The sequence below is a fragment of the Saimiri boliviensis genome, chromosome 3, assembly GCF_048565385.1.
Source record: "Saimiri boliviensis isolate mSaiBol1 chromosome 3, mSaiBol1.pri, whole genome shotgun sequence".
Classification (NCBI taxonomy): Eukaryota; Metazoa; Chordata; class Mammalia; order Primates; family Cebidae; genus Saimiri; species Saimiri boliviensis.
In genome coordinates this window covers 145473354-145500947 of record NC_133451.1, presented here as the reverse complement: position 1 = coordinate 145500947, position 27594 = coordinate 145473354, and the positions used below count along the sequence as shown (strand labels likewise).

At 39.7% G+C, this 27594-nt stretch overlaps 1 protein-coding gene across 1 annotated transcript in view; it reads right to left on the bottom strand.

The window, feature by feature from the left end:
• The window catches only part of FREM3 (FRAS1 related extracellular matrix 3), a 79089-nt gene extending 57656 nt beyond the window's left edge, over nt 1-21433 (bottom strand). Inside the window, exons 1-2 of the mRNA XM_003928014.3 lie at nt 16255-21433; nt 13904-13993 (exon numbers count right to left, since the gene is read on the bottom strand). Of these exons, the coding sequence (XP_003928063.2) occupies nt 13904-13993; nt 16255-21433 (5269 nt within the window). The remainder of the gene's footprint in view (nt 1-13903; nt 13994-16254) is intronic.
• Nucleotides 21434-27594: the final 6161 nt, after the last annotated feature.

Genomic DNA, 27594 nt, shown 5'->3' with positions numbered 1-27594 from the left:
TCAAAACAGCATTGAAAATGAAAGAGAAAAATGCTTTTATTAGATAACCACTTAATTAAACTTTAATATAATCATAAAATGAAATATATATTGTTTAAAAACAATAAGGCAGATTAGGTAATTCCATTTGTGGTAGTTTATTATATCTATGATAAACTATATTTTAAGTAATATATTAAGAACATGTATTTTAAGTGGATGTAAGTAAGATATAGACACAAGCATAAAAATAATCTCTTTTGCACATATAAAAAGGATACACACATATATAATTCTACTCTGTGAGTAATTTTCTTTTTGTAAGAAAACATAAGAAATAATTTCCCTTTTGGAAAAGGAAGTAGATGTCATTGTTATTCTTTAACCAGGTATATGCATTTATTTTATTTTCTAAAAATGTCGATGGTAGTTTTCTGGTCTCTACTAGAAATTATAGGTCATTTAAAATTGCTTAGACTATTTAAAAAACACCACTAAATTCAGGTATTTATGTGCAGGATTTTAGACTTAACCTTTTCACTTGGAAGTGTAATTAACAATGCTAAAATCAAGCTTACGAGAGTGCCCATTAGTTTTCAAAATACTGTTCCTTACCATTCTCTCATTCATCGAAATCTCTTCTAAAACAGATTCAATACTGGATGGTGTGAAAAGTGTTGCCTTTTAGAAAGCAACTAATTTGTAGTAAAACATTGCCTATAGCAACAGTTGAACTCCAGATCTTGCCTCCATAGCAAAAACAGAAACTATGGCTGAGCTAATTCTCTGGATAACTTATAAGATGACCAAAAGGAAATAGGAAATATTTTTCTTATCTTTAATTAATGGTTTCAGCATAAAAGAATAACAAGATACATTTAAATCACACAACGGGAAGATCATCTGGCATATCTCGTATGGGAGAGTGGGTGATGTCACATTTTGCTCAGCACAGGATCTGTACATCCAGCCCTCTACAGCGATTTCCTACATTTCACAGCTCTGAGCTAATTCTTCCACAGACTGGTTTTCCTGAACCTGGCAACATTATTGGTGAGCCTTGTCTGCCTCTGGAACTATCTTGCTCATAGCTTGTCCAGGGCGAACAATTCATTTTTTGGTCACCATGTACACAGGAAAAAAAAACCGAGCAAGAAGGACTCATGAGGGAATAAGTTAGCAACAAGTCCAGTTGCTGGTTCCTTCCTGCCTGAGATGAATCTCCCTGATTCTCTTTTGTTTGATTTTTGAACCCATTCCATTATTATAATGGGGACATTTTTGATGCATGTATAAGCCAGAATAATGTGGTTAGTCATATTAATCAATATTATTGAACCAAGTTGGTTGTGATGTATTCAGGCATTCTTTTTTTCTTAAACAAAAATTGCTTTCTTCTTCTAATAATAAAATGGTCATTGTAAGGCATTTACACAAGAAAATGCAAAGAAAAGCAAAAGGTAATACTAATAAAACCAATTTATAATTTATCATTCCCATTAAAAGCCTATTTTAACATCTTGCTCGTTCTCTCTCTCTCTCTCTCTCTCTCTCTCTCTCTATATATATATATATATATATTTAGACCTTTCCCTATATATATATACACACATATGGAACAGGAAATATGTGCATATATATAGGAAATATATATGTATATCTATCTATATATATCAAAATGTAATCTCCTTTACATCTTTACAGACTGTTTTCCACTTGGTTTTCTTTATTTAACAGTACATTATAAATCTTTTCCCATGTGAACAAATACAGGTTTATTATTGTATCATCTTCAAAAGCCCATAGACTTATAGATTTACCATACTCAAGTCTTCCTCTGTATTATAAGGGGCTATAGAAATATGTTGAGCATTTTTGTCCCATCACTACATTTACATTGCTTCTTGAATTCTTTATCTGCTAATTTTTACCTCATCTGTATTTTGTAACTGTCTTTGCCTTTAACACTTACACTTTTCTTACCACTGTTTTTATTTAAAATGCAATTAGAGTTGTCTGAAAAATAAGAGCAAACAGACTTTAAGCATTCTTAAGTCAAGTGTGAAAATTTTGGGCAATGGATCTCATAATTTGACTACACAGAGACATTTCTAACTGGCTTTTTAATTCTCATATGTATTCTAGAGAGTTTAACGTTCTAAGTAAGTGTGATATTACTTTAACTGCATGGGAAGGTTCATTGAACTCCTGGTTGATTCTATCACTGTCACTGTACTGAAAAACATTAAAAAAAATCTCTTGTTACTTTATTTTTATAATTTTCTTGAAAAAGACGGCCCACATAAACAGGAAATTAGAATTCATATATACCACAAGGCAAGTCAAATTCCATCAGGTCAAATTCAAATATCAAAATGCATAACATTAATCACAAGAGCTTTAAACACAAAATTATTTGACAGAAAATTAATCTGTTTCTAGTCTTAATAAGATAGCTAAATATCTACAGTACAACACAAAATCAAAATAGTCTTACTTGCATATAGCTAGCTAGCTATTCAGTATGGCTTATTAGAAGGAATTGACTAGGTTCCTTTAAATTGTTCCTTTGCATAGACGATTTTAATTCCTTAAGCCCATTTTGTCATCTTAAAATTTTTGGTCAGAATCAAATGGAATAACTCCTATAAAACACTTTATTGATATATTAAGTGTTATACAAATAAGTTTAGAGTAATATTATCATATGATGAGTGGAAGAGACCCATTTAGTGTTATGTATAGTAGAGATGTGAAAAATTTCAATACAAATCTGACTCTATGAATATAGTGAATTAGGAAGGAATACTAATAAACTTGACAGTATGCTTAATTGGCACAGTTCAGAGCTATAGAAATCTAAACCGTATCCCCTATGCTGCCAGTGACTTTCATAGTAACCTTGAACATAATGAAATTTATCATCAATGTTAAAAAGTAGACAGATTTCTTATGCTGAAATATCCTTAGTCTGAATTACTCAAAAACTGTAGAAATTGATGAAATGCACAAGTCCATCACATTGTCAAAAATTTCCATTTAAATTGGCATTTAAACTCTATACACCACCAGTACGGTTATGTCCATAACTACATAAGAAAAGAAGAGAAGAAAACTCATGTTTATTGGGAAATTGATACATGCTGGGCATCATATTACATTTTTGATATATGTTAGTTCATTTAACTATAGCAGAACAAAAAGAAAAAGACAAAATTGATAGAGAAAACAAGATGTGGATAGGTAAGATATTCACTGTGCATCAGCTCAGTAAGCAGCATCAAAGACTAAAACAGTGGTTTGAGTTACTTTCTCTCATTCCTTTGTCTATTTGTTGAACGTCTAATAAATATAAAATCAGTTTACAAGTAGGCAGAGAAAAAGAGGTGAGAAACTAAGTGTTTCAGGCAGTATCCCAATAAAATCTTCACCAAATAGTCTAAAAGTTGACCTTATATAATGAGGAATAAATTAGTAAACTCCTTTTCATCTAGAAGAAGAAAAATACAAAATTTGGTATCCTAGTGAGGCAAAAGAATAGGGTCTGGAGGCAAGGAACCTAAGGCAAGCGGAGGCTCACATTGTGAATTTTATATCCAGATCGACTGACTGCGGGAACAAACCAGCAATCCCAAGAGGACCCGCAGACCCTCTGAAGGAAGCGGACTGTTCCTGCACAACCTGGGAGACTCCCGAAAACTGTGAGTGTCCCAACTACGGAAGTGGGAAAGGGAGATTCTCCTCTCCTGAACACACACCTTCGCTGGAGAAGCTGAAGACGTTCACAGGATTAGTTTCCAACTTTACCTGCAACTGAGTCAAATTGGAGAGCTGAACAAAATTCAGGGGTAGAGGAAGTAGCAGAAAGACCGTGGGTCTGGCACCATAGGAATCAAATGGGAGAGGAGAGGTGAGTAGAACTACACAGGGAAAAGGAAATATCTAGCTGAACTTTGTAACAATTTGAAAGGGGTGAGAAGTCTCCTGGCCAGAACTCACAGGAGGGAGTAAATTCAGTGTGCAGACTCAACAGGTGGAGAAAGAACCAAGCCCTTTTCTTTAGAAGCTGGCAGGCAGATAGCCTGTATGGCTCTCTGCCTGGAAATGATCTGGGGATATTGTCCGGAGCTCGGTGGGAGTGAGACCTGCCCTTCAGTTTGTGTGGGAGCTGGGTGAGGCTTGTGACTGCCAGCTTTCCCCCGCTTCCCTGACAACCTGTATGACTCAGTAGAGTCAGCCATAATCCTCATAGATACATAACTCCAGTGATCTGGGAATCTCACCCCCATCCCCACAGCAGCTGCAGTGAGACCCACCCAAGGAGAGTCTGAGCTCAGACACGCCTAGCTTCACTCCCACTTGATGGTCCTTCCCTGCTCACTCTGGTAGTGGAAGACAAAGGGCATATAATCTTTGGATTTTTAGGACCCCACCCGCCGCTGGTCCCTCCCCATACTACTATAACGGGGGGAGTGTGTCCAGCTCCCAGTTCTGAAGAGGTTCTTGGCCTCTCTAACCCTGAAGAATGGGGAAAGGGGGGGCCTGGAAGCACAGTGAGTTTGCCATTTGATTATTAGAGAGAGAGAGCTCCCACACTGTTGTAGGAGGGGAATCCAGAGAGGAATATCCCTACAGGTAAGGAGCAGCTGAAGTTTTAATGTTTGTGTTATTCCCACCCCATTCATGTTCTTGTCCAATGAGAGGAGTTCTTTCAAACTTCCTCTGGAGTGATTGATCTTTGACTCTGATACTGGGTTGGCTACTTGCTCCACAGCCCTGAGTTACAGAGCCCCCTCCTCCCAGAGCTTTTGGTGGGATTTTTGAGACAAAGGAGCCCAACCTGGCTTTCCCTACCTAGCCTGTGCACAGGAAACCGAGACAAAGAACTTTGCATTGAATCCCCTCTGGTTCCTGGATGGAGGCATGGAGCTGGGAAACTCCTGCCTTTGAAACCACATCCCTTGTGGTCCCAGGAAGGGAAGTTTCCTTTAACAGTCTTCACTACCATAGTTTATGCTCTCTGGAAAGCATGATCTCCTACCTGGAGGCCAACCAGCACAAAAATGGAGCATTAAACAACCAAAGCTAAGGACCCTCATGGAGTCCATTGCACCTTCCTGCCACTTCCACCAGAACAGGAACTGGTATCCATGGCTGAGAGACCCATAGACAGTTCACATCATAGGACTCTGTGCAGACAACCCCCAGTGCCAGCCTAGAGCCAGGTAGACTTGCTGGGTGGTGAGACCCAGAAGCCAGAAGACAATCACAGCAGTTCAACTCACAGGAAGCCAAATGCATAGGAAAAGGTGGAGAATACTACATCAAGGGAACACCCAGTGGGACAAAATAAATCTGAACAGCAGCCTTCAATCCTAGACCTTTCTTTTGACAAAGTTTACTGAAATAAGAAGGAACCGGAAAACCAACTTTGGTAATATGACAAAACAAGGCTCTTCAACATCCCCCTTCCCCCCAAAAAATCACACTAGTTTACCAGCAATGGGTCCAAGCCAAGAAGAAATTCCTAATTTACCTGAAAAGGAATTCAGGAGGTTAGTTATTAAGCTAAGCAGGGAGACAGCAGAGGAAGGCAAAACCCAATGCAAGGAAATCCAAATAAATGATACAAGAAGTGAAGGGAGAAATATTCAGGGAAATAGATAGCTTAAAGAAAAAACAGTAAAATATTCAGGAAACTTTGGATACACTTTTAGATATGCAAAATGCTCTGGAAAGTCTCAGCAATAGAATTGAACAAGTAGAAGAAAGAAATTCAGAGCTCAAAGACAAAGTCTTCAAATTAACCTGATCCAATAAAGACAAAGAAAAAAGAATAAGAAAATATGAACAAAGCCTCCAAGGAGTCTGGGATTATGTTAAATGACCAGACCTAAGAATAATTGGTGGTCCTTAGGAAGAAGAGAAATCTAAAAGTTTAAAAAACATATTTGGGGGAATAATCAAGGAAAGCTTCCCTAGCCTTGCTAGAGACCTAGACAGCCAAATACAAGAAGCACAAAGAACACTAGGGAAAACCACTGCAAAAAGATCTTCACCAAACACATTGTCATCAGGTTATCCAAAGACAAACAGAAAGAATCTTAAGAGTTGTGAGACAGAAGCACCGGGTAACCTACAAAGGAAAACCTGTCAGATTAATAGCATATTTCTCAGCAGAAACCCTACAAGCTGGAAGGGGTTGAGGCCTTATTTTCAGCCTCCTCAAGCAAAATAATTATCAGCCAAGAATTTTGTATCCAGCAAAAGTAAGCATGATATATGAAGGAAAGATACAGTCTTTTTCAGATGAACAAGTGCTGAGAGAATTCACCGTTACCAACTCACCACTTATAGGAACTGCTACAAAGACATCTAAAGTTTGAAACAAATCCTGGAAACACATCAAAACAGAACCTCTTTAAAGCATAAATCACATAGAACCTATAAAAACAAAAATATAAGTTAAAAACCAAAACCAAACCAAACCAACCAAACAAACAAAAAAAACAAAGCACATAGCCACAAAGTGCATGATGAATGCAGTGGTACTTTACATTTAAATACTAACATCAAATGTAAATGATTTAAATGTTCCACTTAAAAGATACAGAACTGCAGAATAAATAAGAACTCACTGGCCAACTATCTGCTGCCTTCAGGAGACTCACCTAGCACATAAGGACTCACATAAACTTAGAATAAAGAAGTGGAAAAAGGCATTTTATGCAAACAAACACCAAAAGCAAGCAGAGGTAGCTATACTTATATCAGACAAAACAAATTTTAAAGCAACCGCAGTTAAAAGAGACAAAGAGGGAGATTATATAATGGTAAAAGGTCTTGTCCAAGGAAAATATCACAATCCTAAACATATATGCACCTAACATTGGCACTCCCAAATTTATAAAACAATCACTAATAAATCTAAGAAATGAAATAGCAACACAGTAAGAGTGGGGGACTTCAATACTCCACTGACAGCACTAGACAGGTTATCAAGACAGAAAGTCAACAACAACAACAACAACAACAACAACAACAAAACAATTTAAACTGTTCTTTGGAACAAATGAACTTAACAGATATATACAGAACATTTTATCCAACAGCTGAAGAATACATATTCTATTCAACAGCACATGAAACTTTCTCCAAGATAGATTATATGATAGATCATAAAATGATCCTCAATAAATTTAAGGAAATTGAAAGTATATCAAGCACTCTTGCAGACCACAGGGGAACAAAACTGAAAATCAACTCCAAAAGGAACCTTCAAAACCATGCAAAAAAAACATGGAAATTAAATAACCTGCTCCGGAATGAGCATTGTGTCAAAAACAAAATGAAGATGAAAATTAAAAAATTCTTTCAACCAAACAACAATAATGACACAACCTATCAAAACCTCTGGGATACAGCACAGGCAGTGCTAAGAGAAAAGTTCATAGCCCTAAATGCCTACATCAAAAAGACTGAAAGAGCATAAACTGACAATCTAAGGTCACAGCTCAAGGAACTAGAGAAACAAGAACAAAGCAAACTCAAACGCAGCAAAAGAAAGAAAATAACCAAGATCAGAGCAGAACTAAATAAAACTGAAACAAAAAAAACACAAAAATACAAAAGATAAAACAAAAAGCTGCTTCTTTGAAAAGATAAATAAAATTGATAGACCATTGGCAAGATTAACCAAGAAAAGAAAAGAGAAAATCCAAATAACCTTACTAACTAAGAAACAAAACAGGAGATATTAGAACTAACACCACTGAAATACAAAAGATCATTCAAGGCTACAGTGAACAACTTTACTCACATAACTAGAAAACCTAGAAGAGATGGATAAATTCCTGGAAAAATACAACCCTCCTAGCTTAAATCAGAAAGAATTAGATGCTCTGAACAGACCAATAACAAGCAGTGATATTGAAATGATAATTTAAAAATTACCAACAGAAATAATCCAGGACCAGACAGATTCACAGCAGATTTCTAACAGACATTCAAACAAGAATTGCTACCACTCCTCTTGACTCTATTCCACAAGACAGAGAAAAAAAGAACCCTCCGTAATTCATTCTATGAAGCTGGAATTACCCTAATACCAAAACCAGGAAAGGACATAACAAAAAATGAAAACTACAGACCAATATCCTTGATGGACATAGATGCTAAAATCCTTAACCAAATACTAAGCTAACTGAATTCAACAACATATCAAAAAGATAATCCACCATGATCAAGTGGGTTTTATACCAGGGATGTAGGGATGGTTTAACATCCACAAGCCAATAAATGTGATACACCACGTAAACAGAATTAAAACAAAAATCACATGAACATTTCAATAGATGAAGAAGAAGCATTGGACAAAACCCAGCATTGTTTTATTATTAAAACTCTTAGCAAAATTGGCATGCAAGGGACATGTCTGAATGTAATAAAAGACACTGATGACAAATCTACAGCCTACATAATACTGAATGGGAAAAAGTTTAAATCATTCCCTTCGAAAACTGGAACAAGACAAGGATGTCAATGCTCACCACTCCTTTTCAACATAGTACTGGAATTCCAAGCAAGAGCCATCAGACAAAATAAATAAATAAACGGCATTCAAATCGGTAAAGATGAAGTCAGACTGTCACTTTTTGCTGACGGTATGATTATTTACCTTGAAAACCCTAAACACTCTTCCAGAAAGCTCCTACAACTGATAAAAGAATTCAGCAGTGTTTCCAGATACAAGATTAATGTGCACAAATCGGTAGGTCTTCTATACACCAACAGTGACCAAATGGAGAATCAAATCAAGAACTCAACCCCTTCTAAATTAGCTGCAAATAAATAAATAAAATACTTCGGAATATATCTAACCAAGGAGTCGAAATACTGCTACAAGGAAAAGTACAAAACACTGCCGAAAGAAATCACAGACAATACAAACAAATGGAAACACATCCCATTATCATGGATGGGTAAAATCAAAATTGTGAAAATGACCATACTGCCAAAAGCAATCTACAAATACAATGCAATTCCCATCAAAATACCACCATAATTCTTCACAGAATTAGAAAAAACAATTCTAAAACTCATATGGAACCAAAAAAAAGAGCCCGCATGGCCAAAGCAAGACTAAGCAAAAAGAACAAATCTGGAGGCATCACACTACCTGATTTCAAACTGTACTATAAGGCCATAGTTACTAAAGCAGCATGCTACTGGCACAAAAATAGGCACATAGACCAATGGAACAGAACAGAGAACCCAGAAACAAACCCAAATACTTGCAGCCAACTGATCTTTGACAAAGCAAAATACATGCAATGGGGAAGGGACACCTTTTTCAACAAATGGTGCTGGGATAATTGGCTAACCACATGTAAGTGAATAAAACTCGATCCTCATCTCTCACCTTATAGAAAAATCAAAAGATGGACTTAGGACTTAATTCTAAGACCTGAAACTATAAAAATTCTAGAAGATAACATTGGAAAAACCCTTCTAGACATTGGCTTAGGCAAGGATTTCATGATCAAGAACCCCAAAGCAAATGCAATAAAAACAAAGATAAATAGCTGGGACCCAATTAAACTAAAGAGCTTTTGCATGGCAAAAGAAGAGTCAGAAGAGTAAACAGAAAACCCACAGAGTGGGAGTAAATCTTTATAATCTATGTATCTGACAAAGGACTAATATCCAGAATTTACAATGAACTCAAATCAGTAAGAAAAAACAAACACTCCCATTGAAAAGTGGGCCAACAATATGAATAGAAAATTCTCAAGAGTATATACAAATGACCAATAAACATGGAAAAATGCCCGACATCACTAATGATCAGGGAAATGTAAATCAAAACCACAATGAGATACCACCTCACTCCTGCAAGAATGGCCATAATAAAACAAAACAAAACAAAACAAAAACAGTAGATTTTAAATCAGGGAACACTTCTACATGGCTGGTGGGAATGTAAACTAGTACAACCACTGTGGAAAACAGCAGGATTCCTTAAAGAACCAAAAGTAGAACCACTGTTTGATCCAGCAATCTCACTACTGGGTATCTACCCAGAAGAAGAGAAGTCAATGAAGAAAAGATACTTGAATACACATGTTTATAGCAGCACAATTCACAATTTGCAAAATCATGGAACCAAACCAAATGTCCATCAATAAACAAGTGGATAAGGAAACTGTGGTGTATATATTTGATGGAATAATACGCAGCTATAAAAGGGATGAATTAATAGCATTTGCAGTGACCTGGATGAGACTGAAGACTATTATTCTAAATGAATTAATTCAGGAATGGAAAACCAAACATTGTATGTTCTCACTGATATGTAGGAGCTAAGCTATGAGGACACAAAGGCAAAAGAATGATGCAGTAGACTTTGGGGACTTAGGGGGGAGAGTGGGAGTGGGGCAAGGGATAGAATACTACAAATGTGATACAGCGTATACTGCTCGGATGACAGGTGCACGAAAATCTCAGAAATCACCACCAAATAATTTACTCGTGTAACCAAATACCAACTGTACCCCCAATAACTTATGGAAAAATAAAAAAGAAACCCAGAAAATGCAGCCTTGCCAAAACCATGATTCTAGTCCAGTAGGGACCATTTTGGATTTCCAACCTCCAGATGACAGACTTGCATTTGTTCAAGCCACTAAATTTGTGGTAATTTGTTACAGAAGCAATAGGAAACTAATAAGATCCTCATAATAATCCTAAGGGGTATGTGCCATCATTATCTTCAGTTCACAGGTAAGCAAACTGGAGCACAGGCAGTTTCTCAAAGATGCATGGCTACAAGAGATTGAGTTGGGATATGAACACAGACAGCATGGGTCCAGTCTACTAACTGGAAACCTTCATGGTATAACTCGAGATTCTAGTAAAATTGCAGCACTAGGGTAATTTTTGCCAGTATTTCCATTCTTAAGGCCCCTGAGCTAAGCTGCAGCATACACCTAATGTCCAGTTCTGGAGGCAGGGCAGGGTCTTCTTTTAACAGTTTGAATATTGGCATGGAAAACAACAACAACATCTACTTCAGCCTGATGGTGAAAGATCTGTCTACGGAAGCATATAATACCTTCTATGAGTGCTATCTGCTATTAGGAAAAAAATTATTAATAGATTGAATGGAAATTTTCAACATTCCATATGGGAAATCTTTTTAAAATGAGAGCATTTTGAAAGAAAAAAATTAAGTCAGCTACTGTAAAATAATGGATTCATAATATTTCATTTCAGATAAAAAAATGTTTAAAGTGAGTCCTTTATCAGCAGTTCCAGGAATTCCCATCACTGGCAGACACAGCTTTTAGCTCAGTCGACGGTATGTGGAAGGCAACTGAGAAATTCACTGGTTGGGCATGGCAGCATGTGCCTATAGTACCAGCTGCTGGAGAGGTGGATGTGGGAAGATCAACTTGAAGCCTAGAGTTTGAGGCTGCAGTACACTATGATTGCACGTGTGAATAGCCACTTCGTTCCAGCCAGGGCAACATAGAAGGACTCTGTTTACTAAAAAAAAAAAAAAAAAAAAAAAAAAACTTTGAAGAAATTTTTGTCCCTGGATCTAAGAGAAAAAAACCCACTGGATAAATGAATGTGCAAATATTTAATTAGTTTACACATTTTTTTTTTTTTTGAGACAGAGTTTTGCTCTTGTTACCCAGGCTGGAGTGCAATGGCGCGATCTTGGCTCACCACAACCTCCGCCTCCTGGGTTCAGGCAATTCTCCTGCCTCAGCCTCCTGAGTAGCTGGGATTACAGGCACGCGCCACCACGCCCAGCTAATTTTTTGTATTTTTCGTAGAGACGGGGTTTCACCATGTTGACCAGGATGGTCTCGATCTCTTGAGCTCGTGATCCACCCGCCTCGGCCTCCCAAAGTGCTGGGATTACAGGCGTGAGCCACCGCGCCCGGCCCTACATATATGTATTTTAAGATACAGCTATGAACAAGTGCATCCTCAAATATTTCAGAGTCTGTGTTTGATCATTCTTATCACTTTAAGTCTCAAAGTGCTTCCTTGTCAGGTTAAGAAGTAAAGCCTTGGTCCTCTTCTCTTTTGTCCATGGTTTCAGCTTCCCAAAGCAGGGTGAGTGTAGCATTAGCGGTTAAGAGCTCTAGCTTTGGAAATGGCAAGACCTGGATTTGATTCCAGTTTGCTTGCCTGTAACTTGTATGACTTCAGGCAAGTTATTCAGCCGTGGTGTCTTCACTTTAAAATAGGCCTCATAACATTTACTTTTTATTTTGTAGTGAGGATCAAAAGTCATAATGTTTTTAAGCACTGGCTAGCTCACAGAAAGAAGTTAAACCACAGTAGCTACGTAAATTTCACCATGCGGTATTATCACAGAAGAAGTTAAACCATGGTAGCTACATGAAATTCGCCTTACAGTGTCATTGCAGACTGATTTTTGTTTCTAATGTTGTCTACACAGCATAGTGTCGGAGTCAGAGGTACATCTTTTTAGAGTGACATTCTTTTCAAAAACAGAAAGGAAAATATTCAATATAAAATATTCATCTTACATTTATTTATGAACCTGTTTAAAGGCATAAATTAATCTTTTTAGCAACTTTGATTCTTGAGAACTTGGGAAAGGGAAGGAAGATTTTTTTGTTGTTGTGAGACCGAGTTTCACTCTTGTTACCCAGGCTGGAGTGCAAGAGGTCTCGACCTCTTGACCTCGTGATCCACCTGCCTCGGCCTCCCAAAGTGCTGGGGTTATAGGCGTGAGCCACCGCGCCTGGCCAGGGAAGGAAGATTTGATTTTAAACTTCAAGGGAGGAAATGGGGAGGAAGGGTCAGTGGTTTGAACTGTAGTTAGACTCATCAGAAGGTGAGAAAGTACCTAGTTAATGGGCACCTATTTTTAAATTAATTTTTTTTGAAAAACAAGAATCAGATAACACACCTACTTTTTATGAAGTGCTGTACATTTATGATCTCAGTCAATCCTCTTAGCAACTCTTTGATATAAGTGTGAAGACCACTTTATACATGGGGGAAGGAATGAAGAGGGCAAAGTCACTTATTCAAGGCCACACATGACAAGTTGGGATTCAAACCCAGCCAGTAAACCATATGGCCTCTCATATAGAACTACCTTACTGTAAATTCAGTCCTTGACTGATTACATGTGATTTAGGCAGGAAATGCAGGTTACTTACTGGGAATGAGTAATGATTTGTACTGAAAGAGGTTACTGAGTGGCAAGCAGCACACAGACATAATTTCTGCCATTATCCTGTCATACTGCAAAATGATTTTTCTTCTGACCACATAATCATTGTCCCTAGGTGTGTAAAGAAAGTGCCTTCTGTTAACTAGATGCTGCCCATTATGATGCTTTGAAGATAGTAGTAGACAGACCAGGCTGCAGCATAAACAGGCAGTTTTTAGCAAGTTTTTCTCTATGCCAGGATATGTATATATTTTTACACTATACGGAAAGATTTCAAGTCTAAGGTTAGGGAGCCGTAAGATTCAGTTCTGCAGATAAAAATCCCAACAAAATCTGAAGATGTATTTTCTAATTTGTTTCAGAATGATGGAAACCACTAGCTAGATTCACAGAATCTCTTGAAGGTAAGATTCACTTGCCTATATGATGTCACACATGATCCAGATCAGATAAAATACTTCACATTTCACTCCTCAAATTCCTCATTGCTTTTTCTTGCTAAAAAGTTATTTGTCAAGAATCATCTGGTATAGGACCATAAATGAAACAAAAATAATTCATTTGTTTGTATTATGACATTATTGATTGTGATTACTTGCCTATATGATGCCTATCCTTGCCTAGAAATGATTTGTTTTCCAGTTTTATATTGATTTGAATCAACCATGAGTCCTTTTAAAGGTTTTATTATTGACTTACCACTGTCTTCAATAGAGAAATAGAAGATGTCCTTTGATGTGCTGCTGCCCTCATTCAAGACATAATAGATCTTCATCTCATCAATGTCAGCTTAAAAAAAAAAAAAGAGAGAGAGAACCCATCACACAGAGTCATACTGATACACATGAAAATGAGTATGTTGACAACTTCAAAGTTTTAATTAGGCACAGAAATACTCCAATTAATGAATTTTAAAATAATGATTAAGGCAACATAAATAATCTTCTTAAAGCTACAATGTCAAAAATAAAACTTTAGTTTGAAACTTTGTCACAATGAGATACCATCTCACCCCAGTCAGATTGGTGATTACTAAAAAGTCAAAAAATAACAGATGCTGGGTGAGGCTGCAGAGAAAAGGGAACCCTTATACATTGTTGATGGGAGTGTAAATTAGTTCAACTGTTGTGGAAAGCAGTGTGGCGATTCCTCAGAGAGCTAAAAACAGAGCTATCATTCAATCCAGCAATCCCATTACTGGGTATACTCCCCAAAAATATAAAATCATTCTATCGTGAAGACACATGCATGCAAATGGTCATTGCAACACTACTCACAATAGCAAAGACATTGAATCAACCTAAATGCCCATCAGTGACGTGTTGGGTAAAGAAAATGAATTACATATACACCATGGAATATTACATAGCCATTAAAAAAATTAGATCAGGGCTTTTTTTGTTTTGTTTTGTTTTGTTTTGTTTGCAGGAACATGGAAAGAGCTGGAGGCTATTATCCTTAACAAACTAATGCAGGAACAGAAAATGAAATGCTGCACATTCTCACTTATAAGTGGGACCTAAATGATGAGAACTCATGAATACAAAGAAAGGAACAATTGACAGTGGGGTTTTCTTGAGGGTGGAGGGTAGGGGGAAGGAGCAGAGCAGAAAATATAAATATTGTGTGCTTGGCTTAATACCTGGCTGATGAAATAATCTGTACAACAAACCAGCATGACATGAGTTTACCTATGTAACAAACCTTCACATGTACCTCTAAACCTAAAATAAAAGTTAAAAAACTCCAACTTTGTCACAGTGCTGCTATGTGCATATTCTCTGGGACTGAAGTCCAACAAGGAGGGCATTTTAGTTACATGTGCTTTACAACATCCTGGAGCCCTCTGGAGAGCCAGATTTATCTGGTTTTGAATCTTCTGCACAAGTATAGAGCTTGACATAATTGTGGATACTCATAGACTATTTGTGAAAATGAATTTAAACAAGAATAACTGCTACATCCTGAGAAAAAAGACAATGAGAATAAAATCATGATTTTTTTTTTTCTGTTGTCTATTTTCTTGGGTAATAATTTGTTATGAAGGTCTATAATTTTGTTTTTATAGTGGTAATTATTAGCATTTTAAAAACAATTTGCTTTCAAGGGGTATTTGTTTATAGAAATAATTTTTATAGAACCACTTTTTTTAAGTTTATATGTTTAATATTTTAAAATGTTAACACTGCTGTGATTGCATTATTTCTTTTATTATTATTATTATTATACTTTAAGTTCTGGGATATATGTGCAGGTTTGTTACATAGGTATACATGTGCCATGGACCACACACATATGATTTCCTTTTCTTTCAGAAGCAATTCTGAAAATGGAGCCAAACTATTTTTTAAACATGTGTAAGTTTTCCTCTGAGTTGCATCTAAGTTTGCATGTATCATGTGTGGGAAATTTCATGCACAGAGCTACCTAAAAAAGTTAGGATGACATAAAGAGAATTTAAAAGCCAGCAGGTATCACATTGCCTGGGAAAGGAGAGGGACCTACCTGTAGCTCATGATTAGTAGTGACATCAAATGTAAAGGAAAAAATAATCTCATGCAAACATAGCTCTGTGCTTTTTTTAGAGGTAGAAATTGCATTTGAATAGTATAATAAAAATAAACAATGTAGTGATTTATATCCAAAATCTAGATACCAAACATCTCCAAAAATCTAGACTTACTAATAATTATGCAAATAATATCTATATGTCATTTTCAAAATTCAAAATCAATGTGATATGAGAATTAATATAACATTATCTTACAGTATTTCAGAAGTAGAAGCTGTCCTGTGTTTAGCAGTTTTAAGGTATAGCTACAACTTTATGAAATATCCGTGGGTTCCTGCTAAATGGGCATTCTGATGAAATTGATGAAAAAAGACTTGTTGCCTTTTTTGTTTTTAGAATAACTTCACACTTCACTGTGTTTTATTAGAACAAGAATCTTTCTGCAAATGTCTGAGGTCAGGGCAATTTTACACAAAGCTGAGATATCTGATCCAGTGAAGAACAGGGACAGAATAATCAAGGAAGAATACATACTAACCTTGTGTAAACACTTGGGTGATCTGGTTTCCAAGGCCACTTTTGAAAATGAAGCCATGCTGTGGTCCTCTGGTCACTTTATACTTCAGAAGCCTATGGGGACTGTTCTGACCTTCTGCCTTCAGAGACTTGCTGGTAATCAGGAAGCCCATGTGTCCAGTGTGAAGGCGTTTCAAGGTTGGGGCATCCCTGTTAATAGTAATCTGGGGAAGCCTATTGTCTAATGATCTTATCTGGATGCTCATTACTTGAGGTTTGTGTGTCTCCAGGACAGTGTCTGGGAGGACATAGAAATCAGTGTGAGTGCCATCTGTCACAGTCAAGGAGAAACTGTCTTCAGTGGTCTCACTACCATCATGCTTGTAGCTAATCAGGTTCTTGTTCAGGTCTTGCTTGGTGAAAGTGGTCACAGGACGGTTACCATTGTACAAAATCTTGCCATGCATGGGGATCTGGGTGATGGTAAAGAGAATAAGATCATCTGGAGTATCCTCGTCTTCCACTGTCAACTCAAGGGGAGTGATCAGTTGGCTATCCTCTTCCTGCAGTGTTAGTCTATGGATGGTCAAGATAGGTTTCTTATTATCCACATCAGTGATGAAGACCCTGAAGGTTCTGAACATAGGGTAGAGTTTATTGATCACTTGAAACTCAAAGCTGTCCATCTTTTTCTCATCATTTGAAGTATGGACATAGGATATTTTGTTGCTAGCCAATTGAAGCTGAGTGAAAGAGGCAATGGGTTCCCCAGCATGGTCAGAACTTTCCAAGTGACCCAGGCTTGGAGCCTGTGTGATGCTAAAGTGATGTTCATCAGAGCTGTTGATGTCACTGTTGCTAAGCAGACTGTTGGTAAGGGTCACTCTGGCACCTTCTGTCAAGATGACCCTTTTGCTGATTACCTCAGGGAAGGCCCTGTCTAAGTTGCCAATGGTGACATAGAAGCAGTGGTCTGTCAAAGTGTTAACCCCATCAGTCACATCAAACTTGATAAAGTCAACAATCCCTTCTTGGCCTGTGTGGGTATAGCAGATGAGGCCTCTGTCAATCTCATCCTGAGTAAAGTTCATTCCCAGAGTGAGATTGTTTCTCGCTTCTCCTCTGGGTTCTCTCAGTCTCTGTAGAAGTCCTTGTTGAGGCCCAGAATGGAGGACAAAACTGATGCTCTTATCATTTGAGTCGAGATCTGTGGCCTTGAGGATCCGATTTGTGATGATCTCAGATTGTCCTTTCTCTACTTTCAGTCCATTGTTGACAGTCAGCTGAGGGGTTTCATCATCCACTAGGGTCACTACGATGGGTATCTTCCTGTGGGTGGTGTGCTTGCCGTCACTCAGCCAGACTTCAAAACTGTCCTCTGTGGTCTCTGAGTCATCATGCTCATACACAATGGTGGAGGCCTCCTGGATCTCCTGGGGGGTGAAGCTGTGGACGGGCCGGCTGCCTGTAGCCAGCTGCTGTATGATGCGTCCATGCCGAGGGAGGGCTGTGAGTTGAAAATGCAGCTCATTCTGTGGCAGGTCAGCATCTGCTCCATTGAGCAGCTGGGTGTCTATGACCAGGCTCATCCCCTCTAGTACTACAAACTCGTGGACAGAAAGTTCAGGCTGCTCATCGTTGGTAGGGAGGATGATTATAGGGAAGAAGACATTTGGGGAAGAGTTGATGCCGTCAGAGCAATAAAAGGTGAATTGATCTTCCTGTGGCTCTACTCCCTTGTGAATACTCTGTACGTAATTGATATGTCTCACTTGAACATCTCTGAGGGAGAAAGCACTGATGGGGCTACCAGACTGGGATATTTTTGAAGCAGTAGCTGCTGCAATCTTTTCCAGGTAGCCAGAGGCTGGCTGACTAGTCACTGTACATAGTAGTTCATCTTGGGGAGTGTCCACATCTTCAATATGGAGATGTTGTAAGGTCAAGGGGTTCTTCTCACCTTCATAGACAATGAAGGGCTTCCCCACCAAGACCTTGGGTCCCACATTGTCCACAGGCAGCACAGTTACTTGTACCTGCATTCTCTCTACTATGCTATTTCCCACTACCCATTGGTAAGAATCCTTGGAGAGGATGAGGCTGAAGGCATCGTGCTGCTTTTGAAAACCAACTTCACCTCCGGTGTGGACATAGGCTACTCTCCCACTGATGAGGTCTTCTTGGGTGAATTGTTCTGCAGACAAACCATTTACCAGAATAGTGCCCAATTTTGGGCTGTCCTTTACAATGAAAGACAGCATCAAGTCATGTACATCCTTCCTTTTTCCATGGATGACACCCATGGTAATCTCAGTGGCTTTATTCTCTAGTACATCTATGGAAACATCCAATAATGAACTACTTGTAATAGAGATCCTAGGACTTTTGTTAGCCACATTGGGATGCACGGAAATTGGGACAGTGACGGGTATATGGTGCACCCCATCGCTTACCTCCAGATGGAAAGTGTCCCTGGTAGTTTGTTCTCTGCCATGATAGTAAGAGACACTCCCATTAATAATATCAGCTTGCATGAAAGATTCCCCTGGGACCATACATTTTTTAAAGTACTGCAAGTGTCCATGCTGGGGACCCCGGACTAATACGAAGACAATTTTGTCAATGTCTGTGTCTGGGTCTGTAACATGCAGCTCATTACTGCTGAGGTTAAAGCTGCCTCCCTCTAAGACAGTAAAGCCTCTGTTGGTGACTTCTGGGGGCTGGTTGTCCACAGGTTGCAGGAATAATGTGAATGTGCCTGGCACACTATTGCCTGCGGCATCTTCCACCTGGTAGGTAAACTGCACAACCCGTGGTGCAATACCCAACTTCCGTGGAGGCTTGTAGGCAACTTTATGCTGATTTACCTGGGCTTGGGTGAAATGCATGATGAGTGTGTCTGGTGAATCAGTGAGCACAATTTCTCCAGCCCGGACTTGGTGGTTGTCATCTGTGTCAGTCGGGAGTGTCAGTAGGGTGTACCATAGGTTCTGGTCATCAGAATCCTGGTCAATGTATTGGAGGAAAGTCTTCTGGAAGTGAGTGAGTTGATATTCTTGTACAGTCATTTCTAGTGTAGTTCCTGGATACAGCTGTGGACTCAGTATATCCACTGGCTGGACCTTGATGGTGAAAATGTGCTGGTTGGATAGATTGGGTGGGTCATGGTCATCCTGCACATGGAAAGCCAGCTGGATGATTACAGATTGAGGGCTGTGTGGTCCAAGATGACGGTAGAAGAGTCTCCCTTCTGTTATGTCTCTCTGTAGCCACTGAGTCACCACTTTCTCATAAAGCCCTTCCTTTTCCTTGTAGTGCCATTCTTCATCTTCAGTGGAGAGAGGCAGTTCAGCCTGCCGCAGCAACATGTCCCCCAGGTAGTGGCCTGAGCGAGAGGAACCAGGGGCCAGTTCCCACTCTGGCTCTTCCTCATTTCCTTCCAGGGGCTGGTTATCCAGCACAAAGCGGATGGTTGAGTCCTCAGAGTCAATATCAGTAGCACACAGTACAAAGGGAGAGATCTGGACCACCTGCCCTTCAGTCAGTGACAGTCCTATATTAGTACTGACCGTTGGTGGTTCATCATCCACAGGTAGGATGCTGAGGGGAAAGAGGAATTCCACTTGGTGGTACCCATCCTCCATCCGGAAGATGATGTTGTCACTGTAGGTGTTGCTGCCGTCGTGCTGATACACCACTCGTCCTGCTGCCAGGTCCGCTGGTGTGAAATACTTGCACCCAGCTGGTGCCCCAAGCACCATCAGCTGCCCATGTCTCAAGCCTCTGACTGCAGCCATTTTCATTTCTTCCAGGTTATCTTTATCACTCATAGGAACGCCGTGGGTGCTGGACAAGGGCCTTGACTGACCTTCAAAAAGCACAAGTCCCCTGGTATGGCTAGCCACTGGGACCAGAGTGTTCATGGATTTCACTATCACCGTGAGCGCAAAGGGGTCTGAGGCTGCGCCATCTCCGTCCACCACCTCCAGCTCCAGCTGAAAGAGGCGCTCCCCATGAGAGTTCTCTGTAGGGGGCTGATAGGCAATCTTCAGCTCCCACAGCTCCTGCTGGGTGAAGAAGGAGACTGGAAGGCCTAGAGGGTCATCGGTGCTGACCACGTAGCCCTGCTGCCCCGGGTGCCCTGGTGGTGGGGGAGTGGAGGCGTTGAGAATGTTGAACACCAGGTCACCGGGATCTGACTCGACGTCCTCCGCGGCCAGTGCGTCAGGCGTCAGAGCTGTCAGCACCAATGGTTCCACCTCCATCATCATCGTGACCAAGAAGCTGGGCCTGGGCGCTGTGTTCTTGGCTCCCCCGCGGATCTTCACCAGCAGCTGAAAGTGCTCGAGGGCTAGCACTCCGAGGGACCCAGAGTCTTGGCGCTCCGGCCCCAGCAGCTCCACCATCATGGGCACGTAGTCCCGGTTGGGCGAGGAGGTGGCGGTGTGCTGATAGAGCACCCCAGCCCGGACGAAAGCCTCACAGTCTACGCCCTTGCCCCTGAGGAGAGGAGACCCAAGTGCGTCCACCAAGCGCCCGTACTTGGGCATGGGGCCGCCCTCGTGAGGAAGCGGGGTGAGCTGGCACCTGCCGGTGGCTCCGGACTTCATGGAAGCGAAGTCCAGCACTCTCCTGTCGATGGCGCGGCTCCAGCCCCGCAGCCTCTCCACCACCAAAGGCCTGTTGCGCGTCACCAGCTCCAGCTGGGAGAAGACTACGTCCACCGCCAGTGTGAAGGGCAGCACCAGCGTGTGAGTTGGGGCGTCGTAGCGCAGCTGCAGCAGTACCCGGGCGCGTCCAGGGCTGTGGGAGCCGAAGTGAGTGTACCGGACCTGGCGGGGCCCGAAGGCGCAGGGGAAACGTCGCGGGGAGAGAGCACCCTTGAAAGGCGGCAGGGCGTCCAGGACCGTGACTTCGCACCGGTCCCCCGGCTGCACTCTAATCACCAGGTCCTGGAGAGGGTCTAGCCAAAGGGAGCGGCCCAGGGGCACCCGGAGCCCGGGGTTGGCAATCAGCACGCTGGGGCTGTCGGGGCTACTGCCTTCCTGCGCACCCCGGACAGGCAGGTAAAGCGCCGAGTGGGGCTCGGTCCCAAGCGAGGATGCTGGTCCCTGCAGCGCGGGTCCAATCAGGAGCAGGCAGGCGAGCGCCACAACTAGCTGCCGGGGCGTCCCAGTTGGGTGTCGAGAAGCCCCCGCCATGGCTACCGATGGCTCCTGGCGTTGGGATTCCCGGGGTGGGGGTGCCCTGTCCAAGGAGGGATCCGCTGAGCCTCAGGTGCCGGCGGTGAAGGCGCTGGCTGCTGTCCAGTCGGTAGCCGACGCGCGGATCCAACAAGAGCCAGTGGCTGCGCATCGGATGCTGCAGGTACCGGCAGCTGGGGAAGGGGCTCTGCCCACCTCCTGCTCCGCCCCGGTCCCAAGTCTCTCCCTGCTGGTTCCTGGGGCCGCCCAGATACGCGCCCAGCGTGGCGAGACTCAGCGAGGGTGCAGCGCTCTTCCCTCCGCTGCTGGGTGCCTCACCCCACCTACCTTACACACCTTTGCGCCGGGAGCCGGGTCCGCAGCGTTGCTGCCGGCGCTGCCAGACTCTGACCAGCTGGTCTGGATACTCTCTTCTGCGGGCGCCACGAGGGGTTGTCCCTCAGGGTTGGGAGAGACACGGTGACTATACTCGGGTCAGTGCTGCGCCTGTGAGACTGCGCTCCTGTTGTCCATTCATCCCGGGAATGGTGTTTCTGAAAAGGGGGAGAAACACCATTCCTCTTCGTTACCGCTGACAGGAGTGTATTTTCTAGCCAAAATTGAGTCTCACATAAAAGAAGCTGGTGGGAGCTATTCTGCAAATAGGATTTCCTAGCTGTCTGTCTGATGAAGCAGCTTATTCAGGATCTTGTAATTCGGTGCTTCCAAACAACCCTGACATTTTTCTTCTGCTCAGATTTTGAAAAAGAAAATCAGCACTCAAACTTGAATAGCTTGTAATCTGCTTTTTGTTATTGGGTCTCACATAACGTAATCAGGTGTGTAGTTTGGCTTTCTTCTATCTTCTTAGAATGTCGCTTCCATATTTGGTCAGCAGTGACTTGCCTGTTAGTTTATTGGACATACTGTTTTCTAATTACTTTCTTCGTAGACAAACATATAGTAGCCAGAGGGGAGGATGTCAAAGGAAACAGTAGCAGAAAAAATACTTAACACAGGTACTTGGATCAATTTCTGTGTTTCAGTCTATTTAACACCTGGCATGAGGCTCTTCACGGCTTTCAGATGAAGATGACCATCGATGTAGTGTCAGATACTTCACAGAATCATATTAATTTTTGAAGTTTTAAAATAGCCAATTTAGTTACAGTGCAGAGCAATCTTATTCTAGAAATAAAATAGTAGTAATAGTAACACGCTTCCTTATGCAATTAATGTGAATGTGAGACTCTTTTTGATGACAGTAAAAATAGATGCCTACAAGCTATATTGATAGGAATGGCTTTAAGAGGGAATAGAAATCTGTGAATGACATCCCCAGCTTATTATTTTAGTTTTTTTTACAGTGTTACAAACGCCTGTTTTATTCACAGAAACAACAGCATCAACTGAATTCCAGGACAAGAATAATTTGCTAGTGACTTGAAGGATTTAATTTGCTCTTTAAAAGTTTAATTTAATCATCATGTGAAATGCTGTGGGACTCTACAATTCACTTTAGATGAATGTTAGTATGCCTCATTAGCACACAGATTTGTTTATATAACAGAATTTTGAGACAATAAATTTGAACCTATATGTGTTTAGCCTAATTATGCAATATTAGTTAATGTATCTGGAAAATATTATTTAAAATATATTTTAATTGAAACACAGGTAAAATTCCATTGTAAGTGAAAGAGGCATTATATTATATTTTATAAAGCTGCTGCCTTGTCCAAAAGATGGGTTTTTATGGTAGAACTTTTATTAATCTGCATACATAAAATTTACCAAATGAATATTCATATAGGAGTACAGTTTTGGTTCTTTTTCAAGCACATTCACTCACTTTGGGAGGCTGTTTCCGCTGGATGTAGAGATGGACATGGGCAGTTGAGATGACAGAAAACTTAACTACTGTATTTATATTTTGTCCTCTGACCCTCCCCCTCCAACATATATTTCCTTTTCCTTTTCTTCACCATCAAATGTCTTGAAAGGGTTTTTTATTTCATTACTGTCTCCATTTCTTCACCTCTCACTCATTGTCCCTTTAGGGCACTCCAGTCTGGTTTCCACCTTGGACACACCAACAAAACTCTTGCTAAGGTCATTAGTAACTTCCATCTGGCAAACTTCTATGACTACTTCTCATATTGTTAGTGTTGCCACACCTTTCTGTTTTCTCTCCTACCTCCTAGTTTAAATCCCATTTCTTCAGGAAGCATTTTCATACACTCCTCAAACTATGTTGCAAAATCTCTGTAATTATTCATGTACTGGTCAATTAATGTCTGTCTTCCCTGTGCGGCTTTAAGCTGCCAGAGAGCAGGGAGTATGTAATGTTTATTATTGATACTTAGTGCTTGTGCCAAGGACAGGCACATAGCAGGTACGTGATAAGTATTTGTTGATCGAATGAATAGACAAATGAGAGAGTCAGAAGTCGTGATTGACGTACTATGAAGTCTAGGTGTCAGGCAGAAGAAACCAGTGCAAGCATAGGATGACCTCTTTCTTTTTTCCGCAGAATATACCAGTTCATTAGAGGTCAGTGGAAGCTTTGCTTAGAAAATTCAAATTTGATTTCTAGCCAAATATTTATATTACCAAAATTTTCTTTTCACAGGAAAATTTCACGACCCGTATTGTACTTCAACCTCTCATTAATCCGAATTTATTCTTTAAACCTGAGCTGCATCAAGACTGTCATTAAGCGGAAAGGAAAGTGGAAACTACAAACTGTGTGCTATGCACAAGGTTTTCATAAGCTATACATTCGGTGGTCATTGTGAAAAACCCCTGCAAGGTGGTTATGTGTCATATTTCTAATTTATATGTAACAATAGAGTCCACCTCATGCAACTATCATAACTACACATAAAAGGCTTTGAATAGTGCCTGGCACACAGTAAGCACTCTGTAAGTGTAGGTGTTGTAATAATTATAATTACAGTTGAGAAACTGAGGCTTACAGGAGTTAAGTAGAAAAATTTTACCTTGTGAATTAATTCCACTCTAACTAAAAGTGTGTCCTATAGGGAAGGACTTCCTGCATGCCCCTGTCACTTGAGGGCAATGTTCCATCATCCTGCACTTCATAAATAACTGGCTCTATCCTGAGGTATATAGAATAAATGGCATTTAATAGGTCATAGAAGGGAGACAATGTGTCCAAATATTCTGAGTGTGCTTTGGCAGAGACAGAGTCCATTTTTAGAAAAGTCACTTCCCGCTTTCCGAAGTGACTGGGAACAGGTAGGACATTCTCACCTCATGAACCAGGAAGTGCTATAACAGCAGTCTGCATCCGCCAAACTGATGGAGCCAAGACCAGCTATCTAACCTGATCTTTGTGGAAATTATTTCTTCTCTACCAGATGGAGAAACATAAGAGCTTAAACCCCACATGTCACACAATGAATGTCCTGAATTCGGTTGCTTGCAAATGTTTAGCATAATGTACTTCAGTAAAGGCTTTGCTCTAATTGGGTCCTCCGTGGGCTCTTAGAATAAAATGCTCCAGGGACACTACAAATAAAACAAACAAAACATATAAAACAAAACGTTAAAATAGCATCTGGGCGTTTGTAACCTGTGGGGACTGCAGCTTCAAGAGAAGTTAACTAACCTAAGTCACACAGCCTGTCAGTGGTCAAGCCAGCTTTACCTCCATTGCATAAGAATTCAGTGGAACATTTTCTTTCTCCTTTTTTTCTTTTGAAAGTTAGCTATTTATTTTATTTGAACTTCTATTTTGTTTGAGTTTCGGCTAATCTTTTTTTTCAGTTTATAGTATGATAATATTATACAAATTGGATATTGTTGATTAACAACAAATTGGATATTGTTAATAATAAATATCCAATTTGTATCATATAATCAATATCAAATTTGATAATCAATGACTATCATGTCAATGCATAGGGAAATGATGTTTAGTCATGGATTAACAAATTGGATATTGAAAATGTTTTATGCTGATAATAATTATGTTAAAAGATTGCCTTGAAACAATCTCATAAATTTTAATATAATAGTAATGCCAACAATTATAATGATGAAAATAAGCTTAAAGGTTTTCCTCATTTCCTTTGCAGCAGGCAAATAAGTCATAAATCCCCAAAATGTCTTAAGCAGCAATAGTGTCTCTGTAATGGGAGCAGAAGCTCCAAAACAACGTGTTTTGAAGGACAGCCTTCCTGGGTCCATATTAACTCTGTTGTTCACATTTTCTGTGAGTCTCTCCCAATCTGAAAAATGCAGTAGCTGCAGCTCCACCTCAGTGATTACATCTCAGGATACATCGAACACTCAGCATATAGCAAACAAGTGATGCTGCATTCATTAACTTCTAGAACATTCCCAACAAACTACTAGTTATCCTATTTAGCTCACCTTCAGAAAGGTGGTTGAAAGTCAAGGTACATTGGTAATGTAAGAGCCATTGGAGAACTGATCGATGTGAAAAAAACAGCGAAGAGAGAAATGAATGTTTTGCCTGTTCTTCTGAGACATCAACTAACGTCTAGAAAAGAGCAGGTGTGCATAGCTCTCTCATGCTGGAGAGAGCCATCCTTTAGGCTGTTGGCTACATGATCCCTGACTCAAAGTTCCTGTTCAGGTTTTCATACTCAGAGAAAATGTTGGACAGCAAGGCGTTCAGAAGAGGACACATGTGTGAGCAAGGTGAAGACCCTGTCTTGCTCTGCACCATTGCAAAGAGCTGATTCAAACTCTCTCAATACTGGTTGAAAATTAGACCTTGAAAGAACAAAAGGGGTTTATTCAGCACTAAATTATAACATGATAATTGATCATCTTCCTTTAAATCATACAAAATATAACAGAAGTAACTTTTGTTTCAAAGAAAGGCACTAGGAACAGATGTAAAATGAGAATCAACACTAAAAGGTTGGGTGTTTTTCTAATTAACGATATTCTTTGTTCTGTTTATAGTATACATAAGTACAGTATCCATTTAAACTGATCTTCTTTTAAGTCATTTCAAATTTTAGAAGCAAAAGTTCTGATGATGAAGATGAGAGGTATAGTACTTAGTTGACTTTTTTTTGAGAACTTTTAACTGAATCTAATCTCAAAAATGACTTAAAGATAATATTACTTTGCACATTATTTAGGGTCTCCGTTGATTCAATTAGAATGAGTTAATAGAAGTATGGCTATTGGCATAGCCCTATTTATTTGTCTACAAGTTTTATCTGATAAAGACTTACATAATTTTACTAGATGAGCTTTTGTCTTTCTTAAAATACGATCTGTTCCACATTATAATCATGATTTTAGTACTGAAGTTGAAAGCTCAGACAAATTCTGAAAATGACTTGTTAGTATATTGGTCAGTTAGATATAATTACAATTAATTCTCAGTTATTTTTTTCTTTTGCATATCCTCTCAGACCATTCAGAGCATTCCATCATGATGTTTCCCCTTTTGATCAATAATAAAATTGCAGAATATGGGTAGGAAGTACATGACTATTAATATATGATTCTACCTTCATTAAATATGTTTTCTAAGATAATTAATGTCTTAAGCAATATCTAACTATACTATTTTACATCATACCGTATGTTATCATAAATACAAAATATGACCAGTAGCTATTGAATGGATGTTTAAATGTCATATAAATGTTATCATTTACACATTAATATGTTTTTGGAAGATGTTGGCCAAAAGGTACAAAGTTTCAGTTATACACATTTAATAAGTTCTAGAGATCTAATGTACAATACGGTGGCTGCAGTTAATAATACCGTACTGTATACTTGAAATTTGCTAAGAGAATAGATCTTAAATATTCTCACTACACATACACACACAAAGTTAACTATGTGAGATGATGGGCAAGTTAATCAGTTTAATTGTGGCCATTATTTCACAGGGTCTTTGTATACCAAAACATCATGTTGTGCACTTTAAATATAAAATATCTTTTATGTGTCAATTATATATCAATAAAGCTGGAAAAACACTAACATGTTTTATGTTAATTTTTAAAAAAATAATTTTGACTTTTATTATAGATTAAAGGGTACATGAGGAAGTTTGTTCCATGAGTATATTGTGTGATGTTGATGCTTGGAATCCTAGTGATCCTGTTACTCAGGCATTGAACATAGTAAAACAAAGTAAAACAACCACTTTGGGG